The sequence below is a fragment of the Fimicolochytrium jonesii genome (assembly GCF_025526975.1).
Source record: "Fimicolochytrium jonesii strain JEL569 chromosome Unknown EV422scaffold_1, whole genome shotgun sequence".
Taxonomy (NCBI): Eukaryota; Fungi; Chytridiomycota; class Chytridiomycetes; order Spizellomycetales; family Powellomycetaceae; genus Fimicolochytrium; species Fimicolochytrium jonesii.
In genome coordinates this window covers 108,521-130,457 of record NW_026515668.1, presented here as the reverse complement: position 1 = coordinate 130,457, position 21,937 = coordinate 108,521, and the positions used below count along the sequence as shown (strand labels likewise).

The 21,937-nt window shown below is 53.8% G+C and overlaps 8 protein-coding genes and 1 non-coding gene across 9 annotated transcripts; 5 read left to right on the top strand and 4 right to left on the bottom strand.

Moving 5' to 3' along the window:
- Nucleotides 1-263: 263 nt before the first annotated feature.
- On the bottom strand, nt 264-1,664 carry EV422DRAFT_510697 (N-terminal acetyltransferase ARD1). Its single transcript, XM_053068950.1, has 5 exons — nt 1,372-1,664; nt 1,134-1,291; nt 901-1,004; nt 677-819; nt 264-608 (listed from the first exon to the last, which is right to left on the bottom strand). The coding sequence occupies exons 1-5, from the start codon at nt 1,393-1,395 to the stop codon at nt 498-500; spliced, it is 540 nt and encodes a 179-aa protein (XP_052929817.1). The 5' UTR covers nt 1,396-1,664; the 3' UTR covers nt 264-497.
- Nucleotides 1,665-2,899: 1,235 nt separating this feature from the next.
- Nucleotides 2,900-2,971, top strand: EV422DRAFT_t8. Its single transcript has one exon. It is a non-coding gene; the product is annotated as a tRNA-Thr (tRNA).
- A 1,269-nt stretch (nt 2,972-4,240) lies between these two features.
- Nucleotides 4,241-6,979, top strand: EV422DRAFT_1875 (uncharacterized protein). The gene is made up of 4 exons (XM_053065180.1): nt 4,241-5,577; nt 5,662-6,006; nt 6,082-6,354; nt 6,423-6,979. The coding sequence occupies exons 1-4, from the start codon at nt 4,297-4,299 to the stop codon at nt 6,813-6,815; spliced, it is 2,292 nt and encodes a 763-aa protein (XP_052929816.1). The 5' UTR covers nt 4,241-4,296; the 3' UTR covers nt 6,816-6,979.
- A 1,024-nt stretch (nt 6,980-8,003) lies between these two features.
- EV422DRAFT_1900 (uncharacterized protein) lies at nt 8,004-8,951 on the bottom strand. The gene is made up of 2 exons (XM_053065190.1): nt 8,538-8,951; nt 8,004-8,455 (listed from the first exon to the last, which is right to left on the bottom strand). Exons 1-2 carry the CDS (start codon nt 8,664-8,666, stop codon nt 8,090-8,092), a joined length of 495 nt encoding a protein of 164 aa, XP_052929815.1. The 5' UTR covers nt 8,667-8,951; the 3' UTR covers nt 8,004-8,089.
- On the top strand, nt 8,697-10,409 carry EV422DRAFT_1869 (uncharacterized protein). Its single transcript, XM_053065177.1, has 5 exons — nt 8,697-8,951; nt 9,028-9,256; nt 9,326-9,472; nt 9,536-10,002; nt 10,083-10,409. Exons 1-5 carry the CDS (start codon nt 8,871-8,873, stop codon nt 10,248-10,250), a joined length of 1,092 nt encoding a protein of 363 aa, XP_052929814.1. The 5' UTR covers nt 8,697-8,870; the 3' UTR covers nt 10,251-10,409.
- Nucleotides 10,222-11,852, bottom strand: EV422DRAFT_1766 (20S proteasome subunit). The gene is made up of 9 exons (XM_053065123.1): nt 11,733-11,852; nt 11,606-11,639; nt 11,411-11,512; nt 11,232-11,335; nt 11,070-11,158; nt 10,920-10,990; nt 10,711-10,840; nt 10,498-10,645; nt 10,222-10,405 (listed from the first exon to the last, which is right to left on the bottom strand). Exons 1-9 carry the CDS (start codon nt 11,744-11,746, stop codon nt 10,306-10,308), a joined length of 792 nt encoding a protein of 263 aa, XP_052929813.1. The 5' UTR covers nt 11,747-11,852; the 3' UTR covers nt 10,222-10,305.
- Nucleotides 11,853-13,985: 2,133 nt separating this feature from the next.
- On the top strand, nt 13,986-15,077 carry EV422DRAFT_562626 (the ARF-like 2 binding protein BART-domain-containing protein; the record flags this gene model as incomplete). Its single annotated transcript, XM_053071972.1, has 7 exons — nt 13,986-14,010; nt 14,082-14,211; nt 14,362-14,426; nt 14,499-14,605; nt 14,681-14,766; nt 14,838-14,934; nt 15,015-15,077. 7 exons carry the CDS (start codon nt 13,986-13,988, stop codon nt 15,075-15,077), a joined length of 573 nt encoding a protein of 190 aa, XP_052929812.1.
- Nucleotides 15,078-17,155: 2,078 nt separating this feature from the next.
- Nucleotides 17,156-19,451, top strand: EV422DRAFT_510681 (adhesion regulating molecule). Its single transcript, XM_053068949.1, has 11 exons — nt 17,156-17,417; nt 17,511-17,559; nt 17,629-17,653; nt 17,755-17,923; nt 18,030-18,147; nt 18,212-18,315; nt 18,418-18,542; nt 18,607-18,700; nt 18,787-18,807; nt 18,892-18,921; nt 18,996-19,451. Exons 1-11 carry the CDS (start codon nt 17,330-17,332, stop codon nt 19,040-19,042), a joined length of 870 nt encoding a protein of 289 aa, XP_052929811.1. The 5' UTR covers nt 17,156-17,329; the 3' UTR covers nt 19,043-19,451.
- EV422DRAFT_616029 (uncharacterized protein) lies at nt 18,899-21,911 on the bottom strand. The gene is made up of 8 exons (XM_053073953.1): nt 21,609-21,911; nt 21,425-21,542; nt 21,259-21,344; nt 21,120-21,181; nt 20,951-21,023; nt 20,207-20,838; nt 19,900-20,136; nt 18,899-19,813 (listed from the first exon to the last, which is right to left on the bottom strand). The coding sequence occupies exons 1-8, from the start codon at nt 21,646-21,648 to the stop codon at nt 19,304-19,306; spliced, it is 1,758 nt and encodes a 585-aa protein (XP_052929810.1). The 5' UTR covers nt 21,649-21,911; the 3' UTR covers nt 18,899-19,303.
- Nucleotides 21,912-21,937: the final 26 nt, after the last annotated feature.

The following is a 21,937-nucleotide window of genomic DNA, read 5'->3' as shown; positions in this document are numbered from 1 at the left end:
CAAGACCGCACCGGATCTGCCCTTATTGTGAAAACTGCTTCAAACTATAGGAGCGACTCGGAGTCCACGACAGGGTTCAGTCGCTGGGTTGGGGGACATCCGGCCTTACAAGCGTATTCAATCCAGCGGTGTCCCTCAACAAACGCATCCAACGCAGCGAGCCGAATGGGTTGGACGACATTCGTTGTCCTGGAGTTGAAGGCGACTGTATGTTCACTCATGCCCATCTTTTGTTTTAACACCCGCTTCGAGAACGTCACCATGTTCCGCGCACCTTTTCGCAGTGATTGTATTGTAAATAAATACACGATGGGGGCAGGTGAGGTGTGAGCGCTCTACACTGGATTGGTCGGTACAGGAGACGGTCGTATGTGTGGGCAAGCCGTGAGCAGGCGGGTGCGGCGGCGCGGCGATGCGGCGTTATACGCCATCATCTCCGAGTGGGGTAGATCACCCCCTGGTGAGATTCGCCTCTGAATGTATCCAAAGGGGGACGCTCATGTAGAAGCCGTAACGGGTCCCTGCCCATTCACAGCTTTTGATTTCGCTGGGTTGGCCAAGGCCGAGGCTTCCGACTCTCGTAAGTTCTTGCGCATGGCATATGCGTCCTTTCAATGGGACGACGGTTAGATACATCATAAACCTACACCCCTCCGGATACACAGGCTCTACATACCTCTCCATCCGCGTAATAAGCCTTCTCGAGGTCATGCACCTCAAACTTCAGCGTATCCCGATACAGATGCAGCGCGGCGCGGTTGCTTTTACGCACGTGCAACGAGACGTAGTGCGCTTGGAAGGCTTCTGCCATTGCCTTTTCTAGCGTGGTCAAGTAAACATGTCGATATGAGCCATGCTGGCGCGTATTATTGGAATCTCGTATGACATTCCTCAACTTACGTGCTTGACTCATGAGCTTCTCCGCAAGCCCCAGACGCCGCCAGTTTCGCATGACTGACAAACTCGTGATGTGCCCGTGAGGAGAGTCTGTCGAGTCTTCTTCCCTGTATCACGTATCAGACATCAGCCCCTCGTCCGTTTCGAAGTACTTCTCCGCCCCTCCAAGCATTCTCCGTCCTGATGAAGTCCGTAGACTCCCATTCTCCTCCATAACTATCCCGTCGCCAACATACATTTTCGCCAAAACGTAGCCCACAATCCTCCCTTTCGGATCGGTCGCGACATAGGACAGCTGCGGCCACGATAGCGCGTGGTAGATGTAGTACTTCATCTGGTAGTTTTCTGGCAGGTTCATCAAGTTGCAGTTCTGCATCGAGAGGAGATCATCGACCTGTTTCTCGGTTGAGGAGTGGACGTCAAACGACATGGTCAGGACAATGAATTCGCAAAAAAGACAACGAAGCAACTTACGGTAGCTGGTCTTATGTTGATCATGGTTTCGATATTGCGGTTTGCGAGGAATTAAACTATGGATGTCAACGGCAAACGGGGGCAGGTGGTCCTTGCAAAATGCTTTCGATGTTCCCCAGGATGTTCCCCTGTCGGGAACGTCGCAAGGATTAAACTTCTTCCTCACGTGACGAGTTAATCTTTTGCGCACTCGTTACAAGCGTTAAACACCACATAACTCCACGTAGCCCAACATCATCACCAACGACACCAGTGGGACATGCCTACGTCGATGGAGCTGCTTTTAACCCAGGAGGAGGGGGGGAGGAGGCGGGGGAGGCGTAGGCCGGGGACCCAGTGCGAGCGGTGGCGGTAGCAGTTCACACGCTGGACGCGGCAGCCTACGCACGATCGGGGGCGGGCGCACCACTTCTGCTGTTCGCCGTGGGGGGGGGGTGCGGAGCAGGGCTGGGACGGGCATGCGCAGAGCTGAGGCAGAGACTTATGACAGCGCCGGGGAGAACGACGTGGACAGCGACAACTCCTTCAACATGAGCACTGCAACCCGCAGGGCCCGCGTTCATCCCGACATATGAGGAGTTCGACACCGAACCTGAGGTAGAGTTTGCTCGCCAGAAATGCAGATCTCTCGAGAAGGAAATTGGAAAAGCCTTTGCCCATAAGAAGGGACATCCTGTGCTCCTCCGAGATCTCATTCGGATCTCCAAGCGGGGGAAAATGAAGGCGAACTTAACAAACTTCCATACCACCGGCCTGACGCTTCTCGCCCACAAACCCACCCTGGGGATCGATCAGGAGGACCACCCGCTCTACATGTACCTTCCTGGCGTCGTTGGGCCCAAATGGCATGGGGAGGTGGTGGAGGCCGCGGAGAAGCTGCTGAGCACGCAGGGTGAGAGGAGGAGGGAGCAAAGTGGGAGGGAGGATGTTCGACATTGGCAGGCACCGTGCGAAAACGTGGAGGGCACGAAAGGTCTCATGCACATGGAGGACGCAGTGTGGGCACTGTGGGGACACCATGGTGCCGCGTGAGTGCACGGAGTCTTTCGAACGCGTGGGATCGCGTCCAGAAGGTGAATTGGATGCTCGGTATCGGCTTGTTTCACCTGGCCCGCACATACCACTACCGGCTATCGGAAGCCATCGCTCACCTACACACCTCGTGCTCTGAAGCATTTCTGGCTGGACACAAAAGCTCCGCGCGTCAATGCAACAAACGTGCTTGTGGGGAACCATGAGACTGCTCGTCAACCACGACCGCCGGGATATTCCTGATGGATGGGCCGCTATAAGCTGTTTTGGAAAGTTTGGAGTGGACCCGGGGCCTGTTCTGCCTTCCCGACCTGGGGATCATGCTCCCTTACCAACCTGGCGATGTTATTGGCTGTTGAACAACTCGCGCGGCAGGCTGTTATTATGGACGAGGAGGATGTCCATTTCAGAATTGCACTGAGAATAACTGACAAACGTTGCATTTATCCTCACAGTCAGAGGTAGGATTGCGCTGAGAACTAGGCCAAGAAACGGCGCCTGTATGGCTAAGTGGCAAGGCGTCTGTCTTGTAAACAGAAGATCCCAGGTTCAATCCCTGGTGCAGGCAGTTAGATTTTTTCTTTTGGTCCCGATTTTTGAATCGGGAACAACGATCATCCTGCTCCCTATCGGCGAAGTTCCCGCTGGACATGGGCAATGATGTCGTCCGTCGCAGTGTTTGTCGTGGGCTCCTGGACAACGCGAACGCGTTTTCACTCCGCCTTTTCGAACTCGCTCGAGACAACACATGTCCGCAGCAACCGCTACCACATCGATAGGACGTCCAGGTGCTGGCGGGGACGTAGCGGTTCCTTCAGCCGTTGCGCCGACTTCCATCGTGAATGGTGTCGAGCACTTCGAAAAAGAACTCCACTTCTCAACACGGCCCGCTCTGCCTACGCCTTCCAAACAACGTGTGTCGTCTTCAACCGACCCTTCCCACAATGGGCAACCGATAAACTCTTCGAACGCTTCGCCAGCGCGTGGACTGGGTGACGGCGGAGACGGCAGCACCTCCCACAAAGCGCTCTTCGAACGGGCGGTCAGGCGGTAGGGTACCGTAGTCATGCCGTTTCGCCACTTCCTACCTCTTCGTGCCCTAGCTCACAAACTTCCTACCGAACATCCTCATTCAGGTACTACTATCAGCTATCGGTGGGATGTGGAGATTCGTCATGTAGTCATAAGTTATGCAGATCTTGCAGAGCGGGTCCGCGTCTTAACCACGACGCCGCGGCGATTATGGCGGTCCAGCTCGCTTCGCGGCCTCGTCACTTCTTCTGCCCAAGGATACCGCTGAATCCGGTGATCCCCGAGGACGAGGCAGCTCGTGGAGCACCATTGCAGTCGGTTGTTGGGAATGGAGACGATGAATCGCTCAGACTGGTAGAGGCGTCACGGAAGTTGCCGAGTCAATCACAGCCGACATCATACGCAAAGTGTGTTTCCCTCGAACCATCACATACAAAGCGAGTGTCGCAGCCTTTCCTCACCACGCTGCTGGCTTCAGGACCCTTCGCGAGCATGTTTCGACCAAGCGGTGGAGACGCATCAGGGATGCGGCGATCACGCTCAACGAGCGAGCTGGATAATGTCCACCATGGGGCGAATCTAGCCGCTGGCCGGCGCCCAGAGGTTGCAGATGCGGATACCGAGAGGGATGTGGAATACGGAACGAAGCGGACTTTGGTGCCTTACGACGATGGATCGGCCCTGGGATTGCGGTTGCTGAGCAAGATTGTTGTCGATGTGAATGATGTGTCGATGGGCGCGCGGAGCAGGTCCTCTGCCGACTTACCCAGTTTGGGAGCAATGACAGGTGGGTGCTTCCTTTCATGATGCTCATTGGGGAAATACGTTCTAAACAACTTCTCAATTCCTGCAGAATCGCTGATGCAACCACCGTCGGTGTCAACGGAAAGCACGCCCATGTCATCCCCCGAGCTGTCGCGTGCCAACACTCGAGATGCGAAATCGCGAAAAGGCTCGCCGTTGAAGTTTACAACCAACACTGAGGAACTCGGAGCAAACCCCGTATTTGCGGAAGAAAGCCATGGTACAAATGGACCACTCGAGCCTGCCATCATCAACCGTCCGCAGGCTTTGACCGCCATGACACTACCGTTGCTGAAGTCTCTGGTGGCCGCGTACGACGACTCCAACGACACCAAACCGCTGACTGACCGACTTCGCTCCCTCTATTCCGACAGCGATGCTCTCAATCGCAGCTTTCTCGCTGCAGATGAAGAGCGCACTCACCCGTCGGGCATCGACATGTCGGCACTCCGACAAGCGTCCTCGATTATTGCGGAGCTGCTCCCGCGAGAGGTTTTCTATATGGCCATTGTGGAAGCGTTGGAGATCACACTTGCACGACTGCAAATGAACCTGAGGAAACTCAACTCCGCATCTACGCACCATTGCCGCCAGCTTCTGATCATTCTGGAATGTCCGTTATGGCACGACGGCGCGCAATCACAAGAACCGCTGTTGCGCCGACTATGTCTAGTCTTGGGCGGTTTGAAACATAACATGGAGCGAACCCTCTCCCGTTGGCTGTCGCGCTACGAGTCGGATGGCCTGCGTCGGATCGTCAATCTGTTCCTGTCGTACCTCGACACGAATTTTCAACCCAGCACCAAGATCGATGATGGCCTGTTATCCTGCATCAACGTGCTGAAAATGCTCTATACAGCCAACGAGACCGCAAAACCAGAGCCTTTACTGCCTATCGCGGCCTTCTACAGCGACGCTGCGACAAAGAAGCTCAATTTCAAAGAGGAGTACCGGATATGGAAGCGCACAACTACTACCTCGAAGAAACAAGAGCCTTCCCGTCAGGGCCACGCCTCTCAGCCTCAACCGCCCTCCCCCCAAAACATCCACTACACCACCCGCCTCCCGACCCCCATCCCCGAATTCAGCTACTTCCACCACCCCTTCCTCTTCGACCCCGTCTCCAAGATGCGCATCATGCACATCGACGCCATGGCGCAGATGTCGCTCGAGTTTGAGGATGCGTTCGTGCATCAGTCCCTTGTGCTGAATGCGCAGAAGTTCTTGCAGGCGTCCCCCGGTTTGGCGATGCTGGAGCAGTCGTTGAAGGATCGGAGTAGCCCGTATTTGTTGCTGGATTTGAGGAGGGAGAGGTTGGTTGAGGATGTTCTGGAACAGGTGGGTGGGTGAGATGTGTCCCTTCTAGTCGTCATAAATCAACGTTGTTTATGCCTTACTGAATCCCGCCTCACGTTTTTACAGCTCGACAAACACAAAACCGAGCTCAAAAAACCGCTCAAAATCCGCTTCATCGGCGGCGGCGAAGAAGGCATGGACCAAGGCGGCGTGCAAAAGGAGTTCTTCCAGATCCTCATTGACCAGCTCGTCGATCCTTCCTACGGCATGTTCACCTACGACGACGAGACGCGGCTGTGCTGGCTCAACGGCGCATCGTTGGAGAGTGAGCGAGAGTTTGAGCTGGTGGGCACGGTGCTTGGGCTGGCGCTGTATAATGGGGTGATGTTGGATGTGAGGTTCCCGAGGGTTATGTATAAGAGGTTGCTGGATGAGGGGCCGACTTTGGAGGATTTGAAGGAGGGGTGGCCGGTGAGTTACTACCCACTTCGATTTGTGGTTGCGGCACCAATACTTACTCAACCACTTCCCCCGACTCATTCATAGTCCCTCGGTCGCGGCCTCGAGCAACTCCTCACTTGGACCGACGGCGACGTCGCAGACGTGTTCGTACGCACTTTTGAAATCTCCTACGAAGTCTACGGGCAAGTCAAGACTTTCCCGCTCGTCCACGGCGGCGAGGACGTGCTCGTCACCAACGAGAATAGGAAACAGTATGTGGATTTGTTTGTCCGCCATTTTGTGGTCGATTCGACGAGGAGGCAGTTTGCGGCGTTTAGGAAGGGATTTTGGAGGGTTTGTGGGGGTGAGGCGTTAAAGGTGGGTTTTCTTGGCGCATTCATCAAACCCCCTCATATTTCACAACTCACACCTAGCAATAACCCCAGATGTGCCGCCCCAGCGAACTCGAACTCATGATCTGCGGCACCGCCTCCACAACCCTCGACTTCACTCAACTCCAAGCCGGGGCCGAATACGACGACGGGTACCACCCCACCCACCCACTCATCGTCGCCTTCTGGTCAGTCGTCCACACCGACCTAACCCTCCTCCAAAAAAAAGCCCTCCTGAATTTCGTCACCGCATCCGATCGCGTCCCGCTGAACGGCCTGCGGAATCTGACGTTCGTGATACAGCGGAATGGACCGGATTCGGATCGGTTGCCGACGGCTTTGACGTGCTTTGGGAGGTTGCTTTTGCCGGAGTATGAGGGGAGGGAGAAGTTGAGGAGGATGTTGGTTACGGCTGTGGAGAATGCTAAGGGCTTTGGGTTGGTGTAAGGGCTAATGATAGATGGTGGAGACACGAGATCTCGCCTCGGCTCGATGCACCTCCACCTCGGGGACATGTATATCTTTACACCACGATCCTCCGCCACCACCATCCAAACTCGCGCCAGCAAACAGCTCTTATCAACCCCCGACAAGTGCGCTCATCTCTCGCGCTCAATACATCGCCGCCGTGCGCGCCAGCTTCGTACCTTACTTGAAGAGCCTCATGCAGTCATGCGGTGAACTACTGGACTTCGATGGACGCTGGGGTGATTTTGGAGAGGGAAGGGGTTGGCGGGGGGTATAAGATCCCGTACCGTGCAGCCTTCATCTGCCTTCATTGGTTGAGATGCGAACAACTCGACACTGTAGGTCTATGGGAAGGAGAGAATAAGAGGAAAATGACGCTCTGACGCTTATTCTGAGGGTCGCTGGTCCGTTGCATGTAGATACCATTTTTGGGATTATTCAACGTGGGTTTCAAAGACGGCATAAAGAAGCGGAAAATGATGTGCCGGGGTTTCGACATGTAAACTTGCGAGAGCGTATTTGACAAAGACTGCAGGACCAGGCACGGTGGTTGTCAACACCGCAGCGCTTGTTGCGTTTTTCGCCGTATTGAAAAAATACCACTGGAAAAGTCCGTCTGAAACGATCGGGGAAAAGACAGCGATGTAACTCATCCTCCGATCTGGTTTATTGAGCGAGCGCTGCTCGGACCGCGTCCTACGCCTCGAGGTTACTCTTCGGGCGCTACGGAATGGCCCTCTCAAAGGATTCTTCCTTCATCGCTCCACGCCGTAAATCACATCGCTCAATCACATCTCACAATACGGCGTCCTGCCGCAAAGTGCGGATTCGACGAGATTGGGCGTTCATGTGTACCCCATCCAGCCTGACCCTCCCCATTCGTACAAGGCATCCTTCCACATGTAGCCAGCTCGCACGAAACTACTGAAATGCAATACTAGGAAGCGTCGCAGCGTCGGGTGCACATCACCGGCGTGACCCAGCGAGTTTCAAAGATATGATTTACAAAATACTCGACATGCGAGTAGGATTGGCTGTCAAACTGACCAGATCAGATACAGGATATCTTGCCAGTCCATTCTTGATAGTCATCATGTCATCAGAAACGCTTGAAATGGTGAAACGCGTACAGAAGCACGAAATTGACAGAAGTTTGACAGCAACAGATTTCTTGTCACGGCAAACCCTTGGGGAGAGGTGAATTACGTCAATGTAAGCTACATCTTAGCCAAAGGGCCTGAGAGGGATGAGGCCTAATACAGTCCGCCGTAACCCCCGCCGTGGCCTCCGTAGTTGTCGTCATAGTAGCCTCGGCCAGAGACCTTCACTTCGGCGGAGTCGGCGTCCCTCACTTCGCCCTTACTGTACCGAAAGGAGGCTTGTCCCGACGAGGAGATGATCCAGACCCCCGAGAACGAACCCGGCTTGCCCAAGGCCGGCGACGTAGCGAGCCCCACGAGACCCGCCAGTATCGTTCGCCTTCCGTAGGACACGGCATCCGTTCTTCGGCGCCTCCGTAGCGGAGGTGACACGGGACCAGATCCGCGAAGTCGAATCCGATTCGCCCCGGGCCGGCGGGCCGGACGACCCGAAACGCAGCGAACTTGGGCCTTTTCAGCCTTTGTGAATGAAATGAACAAGAAAGGGTTAGATGTCAAGGTCGCAAAACGAAACGCGTGGGACATGCAGTGCACTACTTACCAGCCTCATACTCCTCTCCTTACTCCTCCTACAATGCCGCAAACGGTTCGCAAACTCACCGTGTACACGTGCCACACGATGGGTTCTACCCCCCTTCGTTGGTCGTCGCCCACGCGGGGAGACGAGCATTCCTCCACGTGGGTCGGTGAGGATTCCGATACCGCAACCAAAACCTGAAGAAAAAAACTGTCAGAGAGGGTGCTGAGAAGACGGGTCGTGTTGCTTTGACGCGTTTACAAGTGCCCACGCGAAAAACCGACAAAGTCCAACCTTCCTACCACTCATACACAACCGTACAACCGCAAAACGCAACAATCACCTCAAACCCTACCCATGCCCTCACCCGACGATTTCCGCGAAGGCGCCACCAACCTATGGACCGCCCTCGACTCCCTCTACGCCAAAGACCCAAAGGTAGCGTCTCAAATCCTTTCCCTCCTCATATCCTCCTATCATCCACCCATGTAACATCCCTCTCCCAACCCTACAGGAATACAAATCCCTCATCTCCACCCTCCAAAAATCCGCCACAGCCGAAGGCATCAACCCCCTCAACCCGCTCGCGCCAACCCGTGCAGTCCGCCCGGGATGGTGTCTCACCACCACGGATGGCAAATCAACACATAAGATCAATCTCGCGCAGACGGATCGGATCAGCGAGCCGAGAAAGGACGGGGCTGTTACTGTTGTGCTGGGAGGGAGGAGGAGGGGTGGGGATGGTATGTGTTGAGTCAGATCAACGTGGTGGAAGAATGGGGGATGTTCTAACTTTTTGAGGCTGGGTGTAGATGGGGGGAGGTATACGGTTTATGACACGGTGGTGCATCCGAGTATCATCGATGAAGCCGAGCAGTCACCAGCTTTTCTTGAGCAACTGGTTGAGCTCGCCATCGGATGCGTTGAGGAATCTTTCGATGTGCGGTTATCTCGTCACGGTGTGTCCCAATTTTCCTTTTCGCCCTCTGGTGATCTGATATGCTAAGCATGCTGAATCGTAGGAATCAAACGCGAAAAGAATATCTACGCAGACCCCTACGGCTGGCACACCTCCGGCCGCCCTCTGGAAGAGGGTGAAGTCGAATCATCTCCTTTCACGGACACGGACGATCCGCTTTCTGGTGTCGGGGGTATGACGACCGCTGGGTTGATTTCGCATATCCAGCGTGAACAGCATTCGGTGGATGATGCAGGAGGATCAGGGAGGGGCGTCAAGGAGGAAGGGAAATTACCGACACTGCTGCCTACCAAGCTGGAGAAGAAGAAGGGGAATATCATCCAGGAACTGCCCCATTACATTCCACGACAATCGAAGGACATGACACCGACGTTAGAGGCGTTAGCAGCATCGTTAGACAACACTATAGATCCCGGGACGCAGAAGCTGTTACGCCATCTCGTCGAACCGACGTGGAAGGCTGGGAGTGTGGATGGGGTCTGGGTTTTGGAGGTTTTACTTCCTGGTATGGTATGTATCGTGCCCAAGTCCTGCCTTTGGTTGCATACGCGATGTGCTGATTTGGATCATCAAATCATCAAAACAAGCAGAAATCCGCACGGGAAATCCACGTCTGCCAAACCTGCACAACCCTCGAAATCATAACCCTGCACCACAAACTTTCCCACAAACTCCCTCACACAACAACAGATACCCCCAACATAACATGCAAACTCTTCTTGAAATCACATATCTTGCAAATATCATTTCCACTATGAACACCCCGCAGCTCGCATCGTTTCTGTATATACTGGTGGTGGGGAGACGGGAATACTATTGGTCGGTTTCCATGGGCGCGGCACCGGTATCGTCTTGTGCTGCTGGTGCGTCTGTGGAGGCGGGGGCCGCACCGTCGCCAAGGAGGTCGAGGTATCTGTATGTGCGGAGAAAAAAGTCGTGCGGATGAGCATACTTGACAACTCAATGCGCGTCACGATTAAGGCCTGTAATGGTTCCCAAACTCACTTCTGAACAGGCTCGCCCTCCAATGAATGGTACTTGACACCCTTGCCCACAATCCCAATAGAGCAGTTCTTGATATCCAGCTCCTTGTCCTGCTGCATGGTATCCCGCAACGCTCGTAGGCCGTGCACGATCAGGTCGTCGAGGGATGCTGTTTCATATCATCTAATGAGGAACGGTGTTCGACGGACGGAAAGGAGGATTTTGAGAGCGTACCATCTGCGAACGACTCAAAATGCTTCTCAAGATACGTCTTTGCGGATTGGGACCGGGCGCCAATCGAGATGGCGTAGTAGTCGAAGAAGTTGCCGGAGGGTGCGCATTCGAAGAGGTGTGGTCCGGCGTCCTATGGGTGAGACGGGAGTTTGGGATTAGGCTCGCGAGGTCGAGTTCAACGAAATGGTATCTCGGTTTTGCGTACTCACGTCGTAACCGGCCACGAGCAGTCCTACACCGTAGGGGCGGCGACCGTAACGTTGTGTGTTCACTTGGGCCTCTGAAGAACATCACATAACATCACAGAAGTTGTTAGTGCAACGTCGTCAAGCTGCCGATCTAGAAAAAGACGGACTCACTGTCTCCAATAGCAGCGACGATCCGGTAAATAGGCAGCGGTCGGTCGAAGATAAGTTTCGACTTCATAGCTTCTGCGCGCATATATGTGCTGGATTCGTAACATGTATCAGTCTCAGCGTTCCTCCCTTCACTTCAGCAGCCTCAAAAACAAAGGCACACACCTCAACACACGCGCATCTGACATCAACCCAGCAATCGCAATCCCCATATGGTCGTCAATACGCATCAGCTTCTTTTGGTACGACGCCAGTTCGCCGGGTGATCTCTGCAGAGCATCGTGAGGATCAGCAACTCATCCCTTTCCCGTTCGCCTAACGCTCTCCTCCGCATGAACACGCACCTTGAGAGCTAATATCACAACATGGGTGTTGGAGCGCAGACCGACGCACGCCGAACCCTGCTTCACGGCTTCCATTGCATATTCCACCTGATGGATCCTCCCCTACAAATGAAACCCCAGTGTCAGCTATGAATCATCTCGACAACCGCTCAGGGCTCTCGCCCAAAATCGTGCTGAGCTCCAACGTTTTCTTACCTGCGGAGACCATATCGTGATGTCCGAGTCGTACCTGGCAAGATCGCGTTAGCGGAAATAGTAGGGTGCTGGCAGTGCACACGGCACGTCACGGGGGTGAGACAGGGCGGGATGAGGCAGAACTTACTGGTTGCGGAACATTGGGTGAAGGTGGATTGTATAGTAGGTCGGGGGTGGGTGGTCAGCGTTTGTGATAGATGTTTGGGGTGGGGGTTTGAGGGAGGTTGTGGTGCTCGTTCGCCGAAAATCAACGCCGTGGGAAAAGACGCGTCACCTTGTGAACAAACTGCCTCGGAGATGGCATCATTACTTCCTTTGCAAACAACCGCTCCACTCTCCCTGCAACACACACACATGCATAGCGTCCGCTGAGAATGCTTGTATCGGCATCAAGGCTAACAGATGTCACTCCATTGGATGGAAATATTTGATTCAAAAGTGACGATGATACACCCATTATGAACCACAGCTATATGAAATCTGATATGCTACTGATCTACGAAGAGGGAACGATGATTTCTCCACAACATCTGAGCTTGCGGCGTTCCTTGCTGCCTTCGTCGGTTCCAATTCGTTGCTCCCTCTGGCGTCTGCGTTCATTCATCTTGATAGATGAACGCAGATCGATCTGTTGATTCCACTGTTCCCTTATTCCACTTCCAAAGACCCATGCCCGCTCATCCGCCCGCAACCAGGACGTATTGATAGAAGATAATGTAGCAGCAAATTCACAGAGAGAAATACCTGGTAAATACATCATCCTCCATCAACCGCTCAATCTTTGGTATTGTTTTCCACTATCCTCGTCATATCGATCGGAGACATGGTCGCCTTACAGAGGCCGGGCGTGTTGAGGTGTTGGAAAGAAGAGGGACAGCTTTCCCCGTTATATCGGAGGACGTCTTTGCAGCGGTCGCCGATCCCACGACCACATTCGGCCACGGCTTGTTGCACGGTATGATGAAACGTACTCGTACGGTCTTGCTTCATCGATATGCAATCCTCGAACAAGTTGTCAGACAATTGATGAGACAGGAAGAGGTTTTTCTTTGCGTTGTCGTTTTTTGGCCGGTGCACTCTCCCAGTAGCTAGTCGTCACCATCTTTCGCTTTCCAGGCTTTAACCTCCTCTTCGACCTACAATGCCGGGTTCCGGTGAAAATCATTGTTGACTTTCTCGTCACCCGTCCCCATCAACGATGATGATAGGTAAGTGAACCACAAGGACCATCGCGTCGTCCACGAAATGTCCGGATCATGATTTGACAGCTACTGTTTGGACGCCTCTGGGTTCTGGAAGGGTTAGGTATCCATCGTATCGGGCAACGGCGGGGAGACGGTTGGACGAGCATTGCAACTCGGGAGACTAGCCAATCGCCGAAGTTGCGTGCGTGAACGGGAATGCATGGCTACCAGGAGGCGCAATCTCAGTCGTCGTTGTTCTGATTGCTGAGCCTCCCCGCCGTCGCCGTCGTCCCGTCCAAATCCTCCCACACCACCAATATCTGCGCACTGGTCGCATTCTCGATCGCGCAGGCCACAGCAATCAGTGCTTGCGTTTTGACAGTTGCCCTCCCGCGCCCCTGACATTGCGACCTTTCCCACTGCCCACTGGACTGAACTCTGATCGGGCGGCCTTGCAGGGCGCTGCTAATGGCGTTGCTGTGGCTGATGATCCCGGCTGTCGCCGCTCCACCCTTCGCATTCCTCTCCGCCGCTTCTGCGGGGCTCGCTCCCACTTAGTGACTGATTGCGTCCGTTTCGTGAGAGCTGTAAATATCGCTTGAGCCGCCAGGGCCCCTCTCACACCATCTTCCCTCGACACCAAGTCGAATCCCACTAATCCATTCATCCCAGGCGTCAGCTATTGAACGTGATTCTGCTTTGCGCAACAACTTTAGCAGGTTGGCTGAAGCCTGTCCAACTTTCTTTGAGAACCAGCTTGGAGTGACAAAATTCCTCCGTGATGGACGAGGGTGAATTCGGCAAGGCTTATGGTGCTAAGGACGATTGGACCGCAAGTGTACTATGCTGAAGGTGCTAGCCGGGGACTTTCACCGCGACCAAACTGGGTAGTTGTCCACACCGTCTGGCCCCGAACCAGGAGTGACCGCCAGAAACCGTCCATGCTTCCAAAAGTCGCAGTGTCACGCGTTTTTAGCCGCTCCGTCAAGTTTCAACATTCCAACGCCAGAACTACGACAGGCATCTTACACAGGCATATAGAGAGTAGCTGCATACGCTCGATCACCTCAGTAGTGTCAGGAGGCAGCGATACTCCGGGACCCACATTACGGAACTTTGCTCAAGCTACAACCGTGCAGTGAGGACGTTCCACTCAGGACGACACACACCTCAGTCTCACCAAAATCAGCTCCGAAATGGCCGCAACTGCCTCCCGCGTAGGTAGGTTCAGTCTTCGTATCCCATTCGCGGCAGAATGCAGAGGTGACCAACAATCCTTTTGCCGTGACCAGACTTAGATCTCGATGTGGACGGGGAGGACATCCGGTTCGATTCAAGTAGCCGCGTCGGCTCGACGCGTAGCTCGACGCGTAGCTTGAAAGAAAGCGACGGGGAAGGGGAAGAGGTGGTGGCCAAGAGCAGGTGGGTGGGGAACCTGCGCGCGCCATTTGTCGGTTTTGCGAGATTAGAGGATACGATGGCGACGCAGAACTGGCTTCCATATTTAAAGCGCATGAAGCCAGGTCAACAGCATTGCCCTGATCAAAACGCTGATTCCGCTTGGCCTTTCAGCAAATGCAGCAGTGCAGATGTCCAGTTCGACGAAGTCGTGGGCGAGCTAGAAGATATGCTCATGGGTATGTATGTCATTTCAAATGAGACATAACATTTGATACTGGACTACGGGCTGATTCAACCTGCTCCATCAGACCCATATTTCATTGAGCTACAGGAGACGTTCATGGCAGAGAACTGCGATGTCTTTACCGATGACGAGGAGAACAAGCTTGTCTACACTGATCTCTTTCACAGCTATGTATGTGTCTGTTTGGTGAGATTCCATGTCCGCACTGTGACCGATGGAAGCTCATGCCAGCATCATCTCTTCCAGGTGAAGCTCATAGAAACATTCATAGAGAAGCGGTTGAAGGCGCGGCTGAGCTGGTTCAGCATGTCAACCTTTTTGATGATGATGAAGTGGGACCTGGTTTGCCTTTGCTGACAACTTGACAAAAAGAACTGACAGTGACCTGTTTGGAACGCGGTAGATCTCGGAAGGAAGCTCTAGATGGGGATGTATTTGATGTTCTGAGCAGCCTGGCGGAGTTTACTGCTTTCAAGGAGCTGATGCTGAGCTACAAGAATGTACGTGTGTGCATGGGATGCATGGCCTTGAGAATTCTGGGATGAGGACTGACTGCGGCCAACTCTGGGACTTCATGTAGGAGCGTCAGGGCACATCGATCGACCTCTCGGGCCTGCTGGCGGTACATAGCGCTGGCAAATAGTGGTGAGGGCGCCATCGGTCTGTCTGGCAGAGAACTTGACCACTGATGTGCATTGCGGCGCTTTCATGCAGCCTTATTGAGAAGAGTCGTCGACGTCCAACAGGACATGTAAATTTTAAATTAAAAGGTCGGAATATGCATCAGATGGGTTGTAAATTGTAAGCTATTGTCATGACAGAAGAACTTCCATCCCGTAAATTGAAATGCTGAACCAAGTCAACATAATCCGAGCGTCGCTGAAAGGGCATAATCAGTCCCAATTTGAAAACACACGTAGCTTCTCGTACCGTCGTAAACTCCGCCAGACGCTCCCAGGGGGGCTCGCACGTCCATCCATTTCCAAAACCGTTCGTATATGTAGGGAACCGTGTCGAGGAAAGCTTTGGTGCAGCACCACCCATCACAAGAGAGTTCGCATGATCGACATCAAGAACTATACCGGGAGGGAATTCATGACGCACCAATAGTGGGCGTGCGCCTCCTTTGGCGCGAACAGGGGAGCAGGCGCTCAAGAAGGGGCAGGAAGTCGCGGGCCATGAAGAGGGAAGAGGGGAGGAGGCAGGAATATGAGAGGCGCGGGAAGGGCGGCGACGGATGGAGATATGGAATAGGTGCAAAATAGTGCACGAAGAATCCTCTGCACGCTCCAACCGCCATGGTTGCCTCTGTGATGGTCCGGTTGAAGTGGAACAATTCTCTGAGCGCCGCCGCGGAAGTCGCGGGATTGCGTCTTGCTCGGTCGGGCGGGATGGCGTTGCAAGTCCGGCAGCTCCTCCGTTCCTTTCAGTCGCTGGCAAAGTTTCCATTTCAGCGGCTCGTCTTCGCAGGCCAAAAGTGACAGCTAGTTGCGCTGTCGAATTATTGCGTAGTTGCCCAGTTTTAAAGGACGCCGCGACGGTATTCAGGAGCTCTGCGATTTCCGAGTCCGCTGCCTGTCCAGTGTCGAATAACATCCAGAACCTTGTTGTGGAACCTGATGGCGTTGGGAAGGTTGATTTTGCTCTTGGCCGGCGCCGTCCAAGTTCCACAATGTGATCCTGACTGCAGATCCATCCCGCATACTGCATTGAATGCTCCATGTGCGTTCCTCAAGTGTCATGATATTGATTGGTCAGCGGGTAGTTATGGTCCATCGTCTTCATTGTCAACCCTCTGCCCCCAAGGGCTCCGTTCACACACACAACAAAAGGTTTGGTGCTATGATATGGGCTTCAAATACTGTAAGATGGAGAATGCCCGCTGTATCCAGACGTATCGCTTTCCTCACTTCCTACTGGAAAAGAACCTTCCATGCTGGACTAAAAGCGATCTGCCGGAACAGTGAATAAAAACCTACGTCCGAGCTTACATTACTCATCTTGCTGAAGATGGGGGATTGTATGGCGACCAATAGGAAACAAACGAACGATGTGTGCTAGAGATTGCAATGGTTCACGATGAGCCGGGGTCTACCATCGATCGCAATCACCTCGCTGAAGCCAAGAAGTGGAAGAAGGCGAAACGATTCCGTCGTACACACAAAGTAGGCAAATCCTTCCCTTTTCGAGGGCATCCCAAATGGGCCACGTGATGTTGCTGACCATCTGGCTTTTGATGACGATCGGTAGGAGAAATTGATACAGGAAGTGATGCGGAATCAAGTGTTGGCTGCTCGGTTTGTGGTGGCAATGTGGTGCTTACTTTGGCACGAACGGAATAAGACCAACCCACTCCCCTGGACACAAAACGTAAGGAAAAGAATATGATCTGTCCACGCAAGCTTTGGACCACCGCGGGATGATCTTGCAGCTCTTGCTGACCGATTGGACATTCTTCATGACGATCAACGGAAAATATGGATACTCGAGATGGTTGTCATATACATCTGGGCCACATCGTTCTTATCCTGTTGTTTGGCATCCTTCCCAACGGACTGGATTTGGACCTCTGCTCGGCCATTTCCTCGGTTTTTTTTGACCCGTCGCTGTTCTATGAGCCTATATGCAAACTTCCCTTTTCGTTGTGTTTCCAACTGAACGCCTAGGGTTAGGTTAGGGTTAGATCAGGTCCAGGGTTGAATACTACGTATGTATACATGACCGTCTCCGTCCACTTGGTCGCGAATGCTTGGAGTGGATCTGGAGGGTTGACCGACGCGTGGGAAACCAGACAGTTGCGTCGCTTCCGGAAGTTGAAGGTGGACGCTCGACCCAGCTTCTACCCTTTAATCGTCTCACTTTCCACTCGTCCTCGCCCGCCCGCACGCGCAAACAATGGCAACCCGCTCAGCAGGTGGTAATATCTTCGGCGCGGCACCCGCTGCCCAGCACGGCGCTGAAGGTCTCGTTTCGTTCAGAGCCGGTAGGGACATCCCGCCTAGCATCTCCCGGCGACCGACTTTTCCGCTAACGATCTCCGTACGTCGCAATTTCTATTTGACGCTGTTGGAAAAAGGCAAATGCACCCGAGAAGGCACTCGCGTTACGCCGGAGGCTCGCAAAGGGTATGTGTCGATGTTGGGTGATCTGTAAGGCCATCACCCACGCTCACATGACGCGTTCAAATCCCGCAGACTGCTGTACATGAACCAGGGCGATGTAAGGAAGAGCCCTTTTCTTGCGATAGAGGGAGAGACGGGTGGTGGCACGCACGGTGGGGAGCGGAAACTGATGACTGGATTTGGTTGGACACTTGGCAGGATGGGCTTATGCACCTGTATTGGAAAGATCGTCGCACGGGAGCGATAGAGGATGATCTTATTATCTTCCCAGAAGAGGCCGATTTCCTGAAGGTGACGCAGTCCGAGGGGCGCGTGTATGTGCTGAAGTTCAAGTCATCATCGCAACGACTGTTCTTTTGGCTGCAAGGTATGGCGAAGCGATGAGCCGATATGTGGTACTCCTGCCCGTCCGTGTTTCCGCGAGGGGCATCACATCCCACAAATCGAGAGTCTCACGCAAAATGCGATTACAGAACCAAAAGCGGACAGGGACGAAGAGTTGGCGCGGAAAGTGAACTCCATCATCAACAACCCTCCGTCGGCTGGCGGCTTCGAGAGCGACTTCTTGTCCGTTTTGCAGCAGAGTCAAAGGTGGAGGGACCTACCCCTTCGATGCCCCCGATCGAACGATTGGTACTGATTTTCTCGCGCGCAGAGAACAAACCCCATTGTCGCCTGATGGCTCCACCACTGCCCAGCTGGAACAGATCCGCCGTGTTTTGGCAAATATCAGTGTTTCAGATAGGGAGGCTGAGCCAGGTAAGCCTATGGCTATCTCTTTTCCTGTTGGTGTTAACATGGCCTCCGAAGCACGGTACGCGAATATGGTTCTCATGCCTACAATCCCTTTTTTTTTTCCAGCGGATGAGGTTCTGGGCGTGATCACTCCAGAAATGGTGCAACCGATCCTAAGCAACACCGAAATTTCAAGGGCATTGTTCCCAAACCTCCCGCCAAAGGACAATCGTACAACCGCGGAGATTCAGGTAAGCTGCGCCGACTATTCAATCAAACGCTTCATCCTCTCCTAAATTTTCATCTGTTGCTCAGACGATCATGAACGGCGCTGACTTCCGCGAATCGGCCCGCTCTCTTAGTGCAGCTTTGCGTACCGGACAGCTAAACAGCTTGATTGGACAGCTAGGTATGTGGTTTCTCCGCTTCTTCTGTTAATCTGTTATTCCATTGTTTGCTAATTATCGCCTCCACGACTTTGCGAACGACTCACAGGTCCGAACAGCAACACGGAAGGTTAGAGAACCCCGACTAGACCATCTGCTTGTGAGGTTCCCCTGACCCGTCTACTAACTCATTCTCCCCGCGGGGTTCTATCAGCTTTGCAAACGTTCCTCCAGGCGGTGCAAGGTATGTAATCTCTTACTTCCACAATCAACGTTAAGCCGGAAAGGATACTGATCCTCTATCCCAAAAACGTGTAGATCGTCTGAACCAGACAGGAGGGTCCGACTCTATGGAGACCGACTGACTTGAAAGGTGGAATTCTACTCGATATCGGGAAGCGTGGATCGACGGCTACTCCTATCGACTACTTCTGCCAAACTACTTCTAGGGGAGTTGTACTATATATGAGATGCAATTGTGATGAGAAAATGAAACAGGAAATCTGTATTCGGAAACACTTGTGGATTGGAGTCGGATGTGGAAGGCAATCGTCTGTGGTCGATCGTCCACGTCCAAGATAGCAGAAGTACATCAAACACCCATCAATCAACACGCCGACTAACCCTCACTTCCACGCTCCACCCCTAACCCTCCCCCAGACCCTGGACACCTCCACCCCATCCCCCGCACCCACCCTCACCCTCCTAACCAACCGTTGCCTCAACGCCCCAACAAGCTCCGCATGCGCCTTCTGCGACTGCTGGATAAACAGCAGCGTGCTCGTCGTGTGTACTTTGTGGTGGTAGGTTGTGGGTGCCGGAGGCGGTGGGAGGCAGGGGAGGGGGAGGGAGGGGAGGGATGCGAAGAGGGAGCGTGCTGCTGTTAGGGCGGTTGTTCGGGGGAGAGAGTTGGTGTTAATGAGGGATGTGCGGGGCAGGGCGGGGAGGGGCATGGGTTTGGGTTTGGAGGGGTAGGCGTGTGCGGTGGTTACGGCGGCAGGCCCGCGGGTTGAGGGTTTTGTGATTGTGGGCGGGACGGGTTTGGTGGCGGCTGGGACGGGCACGTGGGGCGTTGATGTGGTTGAGGCGGCGGTATCGGTGTGCGGTGGGGGTGCGGCGTGATGGGCTGTCGTGACCTGCTTCGTTGGGGGGATGAGTTTAGTAAGGGTATCTTGGCCGTCCCAAAATCTCCTTCACAAACCGCAAAGGTTTAGGAACTCACCATGCGATCCCTATGCTTCAGCTCCGCTTGACCCGTCAATTCACCCGACTCCCTCGTCGCCGCCGAAGGAGCTGACGACGCCGATGACGCCGCAGATGACGGCAGATGCTTTCCTTTCGCATCATCACCAACAACCCCCAACGTTACAAGCCCAGCATCAGCGAGCGCGACCCGCCCGCTACGCTGGATCTGCGTGCCTTTGCGGGTCACATCCGTGAATGTGTTCAACAGAACATCCTTAGTTGCAAAGAGTGTGAAAATGATTGCTCGACAACGTTTCGAGTCATCGAGAGGTCGGAACACATACCTCCTCCATGTCTATCCCGCCCGGCGGACCAAACTCGTACGTATATCTCAACGCCGCCTCTTCTTCACCGCCATCTCCCTGTCCCTCTCCTTCCCCATGTCGACGCCCATGTCGTCGCTGTGATTGAACTCCCTCCTCCCCATGTTTCCGCCGCCCCTTGAGCCGCCAAAACGGGCTTTCTTTTTCCCATCGGAGCACGTCGGCGAGGGATTGCGTGCGGGGTGGGTGGAATCGGGGAGGTTTCTTTGTATGATGGGGTTGGATGTCGTTGTCTTCATCGTTGACGTGATTATGGGATGGATCGCTGCGATGGGGAGGTGGTAGTTGGTCGTCGTCGAGGGCTGCTTGGGGTGCGTCGTGTGTCGCTGGTACTGTTTCATCGTTTCTCTCGACCGGGGCTTTGACCCGTTTTCTACCGCGGCGCTTCGTATCCCCACTTCCCGGGACCGTTCCAGCGCCAGTCTCCAGGACAGCAGCACGGGCTCGTCGATGTCGGCTGTCATTGGGTGCGGAGTGCAAATGGGCGTCTTGGACTTGTTGCATGAACTCGGGGTCGCGGCTGAGGCGGCGGATGAGGCGTTTGGAGAGTGGGATGGTGGTGGCGGAGTGGGGTGTGCGGGAGGCGGGCGTCGCTGTTTGATGTAATGGAGAAAAGCATGGGATGGGAGATGCGTCAGGAGTGCACTGACGATCGAAACAACAAAGTGAAGAGAAGAGTGGTGATGTGGCTAGCTATATGCTTACACTCCTTATTTTCGGCTTTCGCGGCGAGAGTCTGTGCACGGAACACGAGTATAAAGCGAGAATTCGGATTGCTCTAGGAAACGTTAAAGATGAGCATTCAGCGGTCGCAGAAAACAGCTCCAGCATCTGTCAGTTAGGAGGATGGCACGCATCTCCCACAAAGTATTACTTTTAGGAACTCCCTCTCCCTATATGACTGCATGATGTCTTTGCGTGGGAAGTTCAGTTTCGCTTCAAGCATGGAGAGGCAAGTTTCAGAACGCTAGGCGGGAGGGGTCAATGCAGGATAGGATACTATGGTTCCTTACCAGCGTCGCGCAATACATTAGGTTCCGCCTCGATGTATAGTGGGTTGCGGTGTTTGTCATTGGATGTTGGTATGAGTGGCGGAAGCCTGCGAAATGGGTACAAGCATATACATTCATGAATTTTTGAGAAGATCTTGCATACGTCGTATATTTAGCGTCTGCCTACCATCTGACCGTGGACAGTTTGGCCAGCGTGTTGTACGCTGGATCGGTGGGATCGCATGGCGTTGCGGCGCCCGCTGCAGAGATCTCGGCGACGATGGTTTGAGGGTCGGTGGGGTACACTGCAAAGGATAAGGTACACCTGAGCACTAGATCTGGTCGTCCATGACGAGCAAATACAAACCTACCAATTGATTTCAACCGAACGGCATGTTTGGAATCTGGCATATTGTTGAATGCTACGGCTATGCGTGGTCACTTGCTTTGGAATCTACTAAGTTATTGATATTGAGCTAGAGGATGCTATGCTGCAGGCGCCAGTATGCGCTTTGAACTCGGATGAGAAAGAGAGGTCTGAGGGTCTAAGCTGCGAACGTTCGGGTGAGGCTTTCTGGGCTCAGTCTGCTGCAATCAGATAACTTGGATAGCTGGATCACCGGAGGACGGGAAGTGTCTCAGAACTAGGAAGGTGATATCCGCACTCTACATCAAGTCCCCCAGAGGGTGGCGCACAGAG

Excerpts from the sequence above, each read along its gene's own strand:
- EV422DRAFT_510697 (XM_053068950.1), bottom strand. The coding sequence starts at position 1,395 with ATGATCAACATAAGACCAGCTACC. Across the intron at positions 1,005-1,133 it reads GGCTACGTTTTGGCGAAAAT|GGAAGAAGACTCGACAGACT; the intron begins GTATGTTGGCGA and ends TACGTGATACAG. Across the intron at positions 609-676 it reads CTTATTACGCGGATGGAGAG|GACGCATATGCCATGCGCAA; the intron begins GTATGTAGAGCC and ends TCCCATTGAAAG.
- EV422DRAFT_1875 (XM_053065180.1), top strand. The coding sequence starts at position 4,297 with ATGCAACCACCGTCGGTGTCAACGGAAAGCACGCCCATGTCATCCCCC. Across the intron at positions 6,007-6,081 it reads ATTTGAAGGAGGGGTGGCCG|TCCCTCGGTCGCGGCCTCGA; the intron begins GTGAGTTACTAC and ends ACTCATTCATAG. Across the intron at positions 6,355-6,422 it reads GTGGGGGTGAGGCGTTAAAG|ATGTGCCGCCCCAGCGAACT; the intron begins GTGGGTTTTCTT and ends CAATAACCCCAG.
- EV422DRAFT_1900 (XM_053065190.1), bottom strand. The coding sequence starts at position 8,666 with ATGCTCGTCTCCCCGCGTGGGCGACGACCAACGAAGGGGGGTAGAACC. Across the intron at positions 8,456-8,537 it reads AGGAGAGGAGTATGAGGCTG|GCTGAAAAGGCCCAAGTTCG; the intron begins GTAAGTAGTGCA and ends TCATTCACAAAG.
- EV422DRAFT_1869 (XM_053065177.1), top strand. The coding sequence starts at position 8,871 with ATGCCCTCACCCGACGATTTCCGCGAAGGCGCCACCAACCTATGGACC. Across the intron at positions 9,473-9,535 it reads TGTGCGGTTATCTCGTCACG|GAATCAAACGCGAAAAGAAT; the intron begins GTGTGTCCCAAT and ends GCTGAATCGTAG. Across the intron at positions 10,003-10,082 it reads AGGTTTTACTTCCTGGTATG|AAATCCGCACGGGAAATCCA; the intron begins GTATGTATCGTG and ends CAAAACAAGCAG.
- EV422DRAFT_1766 (XM_053065123.1), bottom strand. Across the intron at positions 11,513-11,605 it reads TCACGATATGGTCTCCGCAG|GGGAGGATCCATCAGGTGGA; the intron begins GTAAGAAAACGT and ends TTTCATTTGTAG. Across the intron at positions 10,406-10,497 it reads GAGGGCGAGCCTGTTCAGAA|ATACCTCGACCTCCTTGGCG; the intron begins GTGAGTTTGGGA and ends CCGCACATACAG.
- EV422DRAFT_510681 (XM_053068949.1), top strand. The coding sequence starts at position 17,330 with ATGGCAACCCGCTCAGCAGGTGGTAATATCTTCGGCGCGGCACCCGCT. Across the intron at positions 17,560-17,628 it reads ACGCCGGAGGCTCGCAAAGG|ACTGCTGTACATGAACCAGG; the intron begins GTATGTGTCGAT and ends CAAATCCCGCAG. Across the intron at positions 18,316-18,417 it reads AGATAGGGAGGCTGAGCCAG|CGGATGAGGTTCTGGGCGTG; the intron begins GTAAGCCTATGG and ends TTTTTTTTCCAG.
- EV422DRAFT_616029 (XM_053073953.1), bottom strand. The coding sequence starts at position 21,648 with ATGCCAGATTCCAAACATGCCGTTCGGTTGAAATCAATTG. Across the intron at positions 21,543-21,608 it reads CGTTCGGTTGAAATCAATTG|TGTACCCCACCGACCCTCAA; the intron begins GTAGGTTTGTAT and ends TATCCTTTGCAG. Across the intron at positions 20,839-20,950 it reads GAAAGCCGAAAATAAGGAGT|CGACGCCCGCCTCCCGCACA; the intron begins GTAAGCATATAG and ends TACATCAAACAG.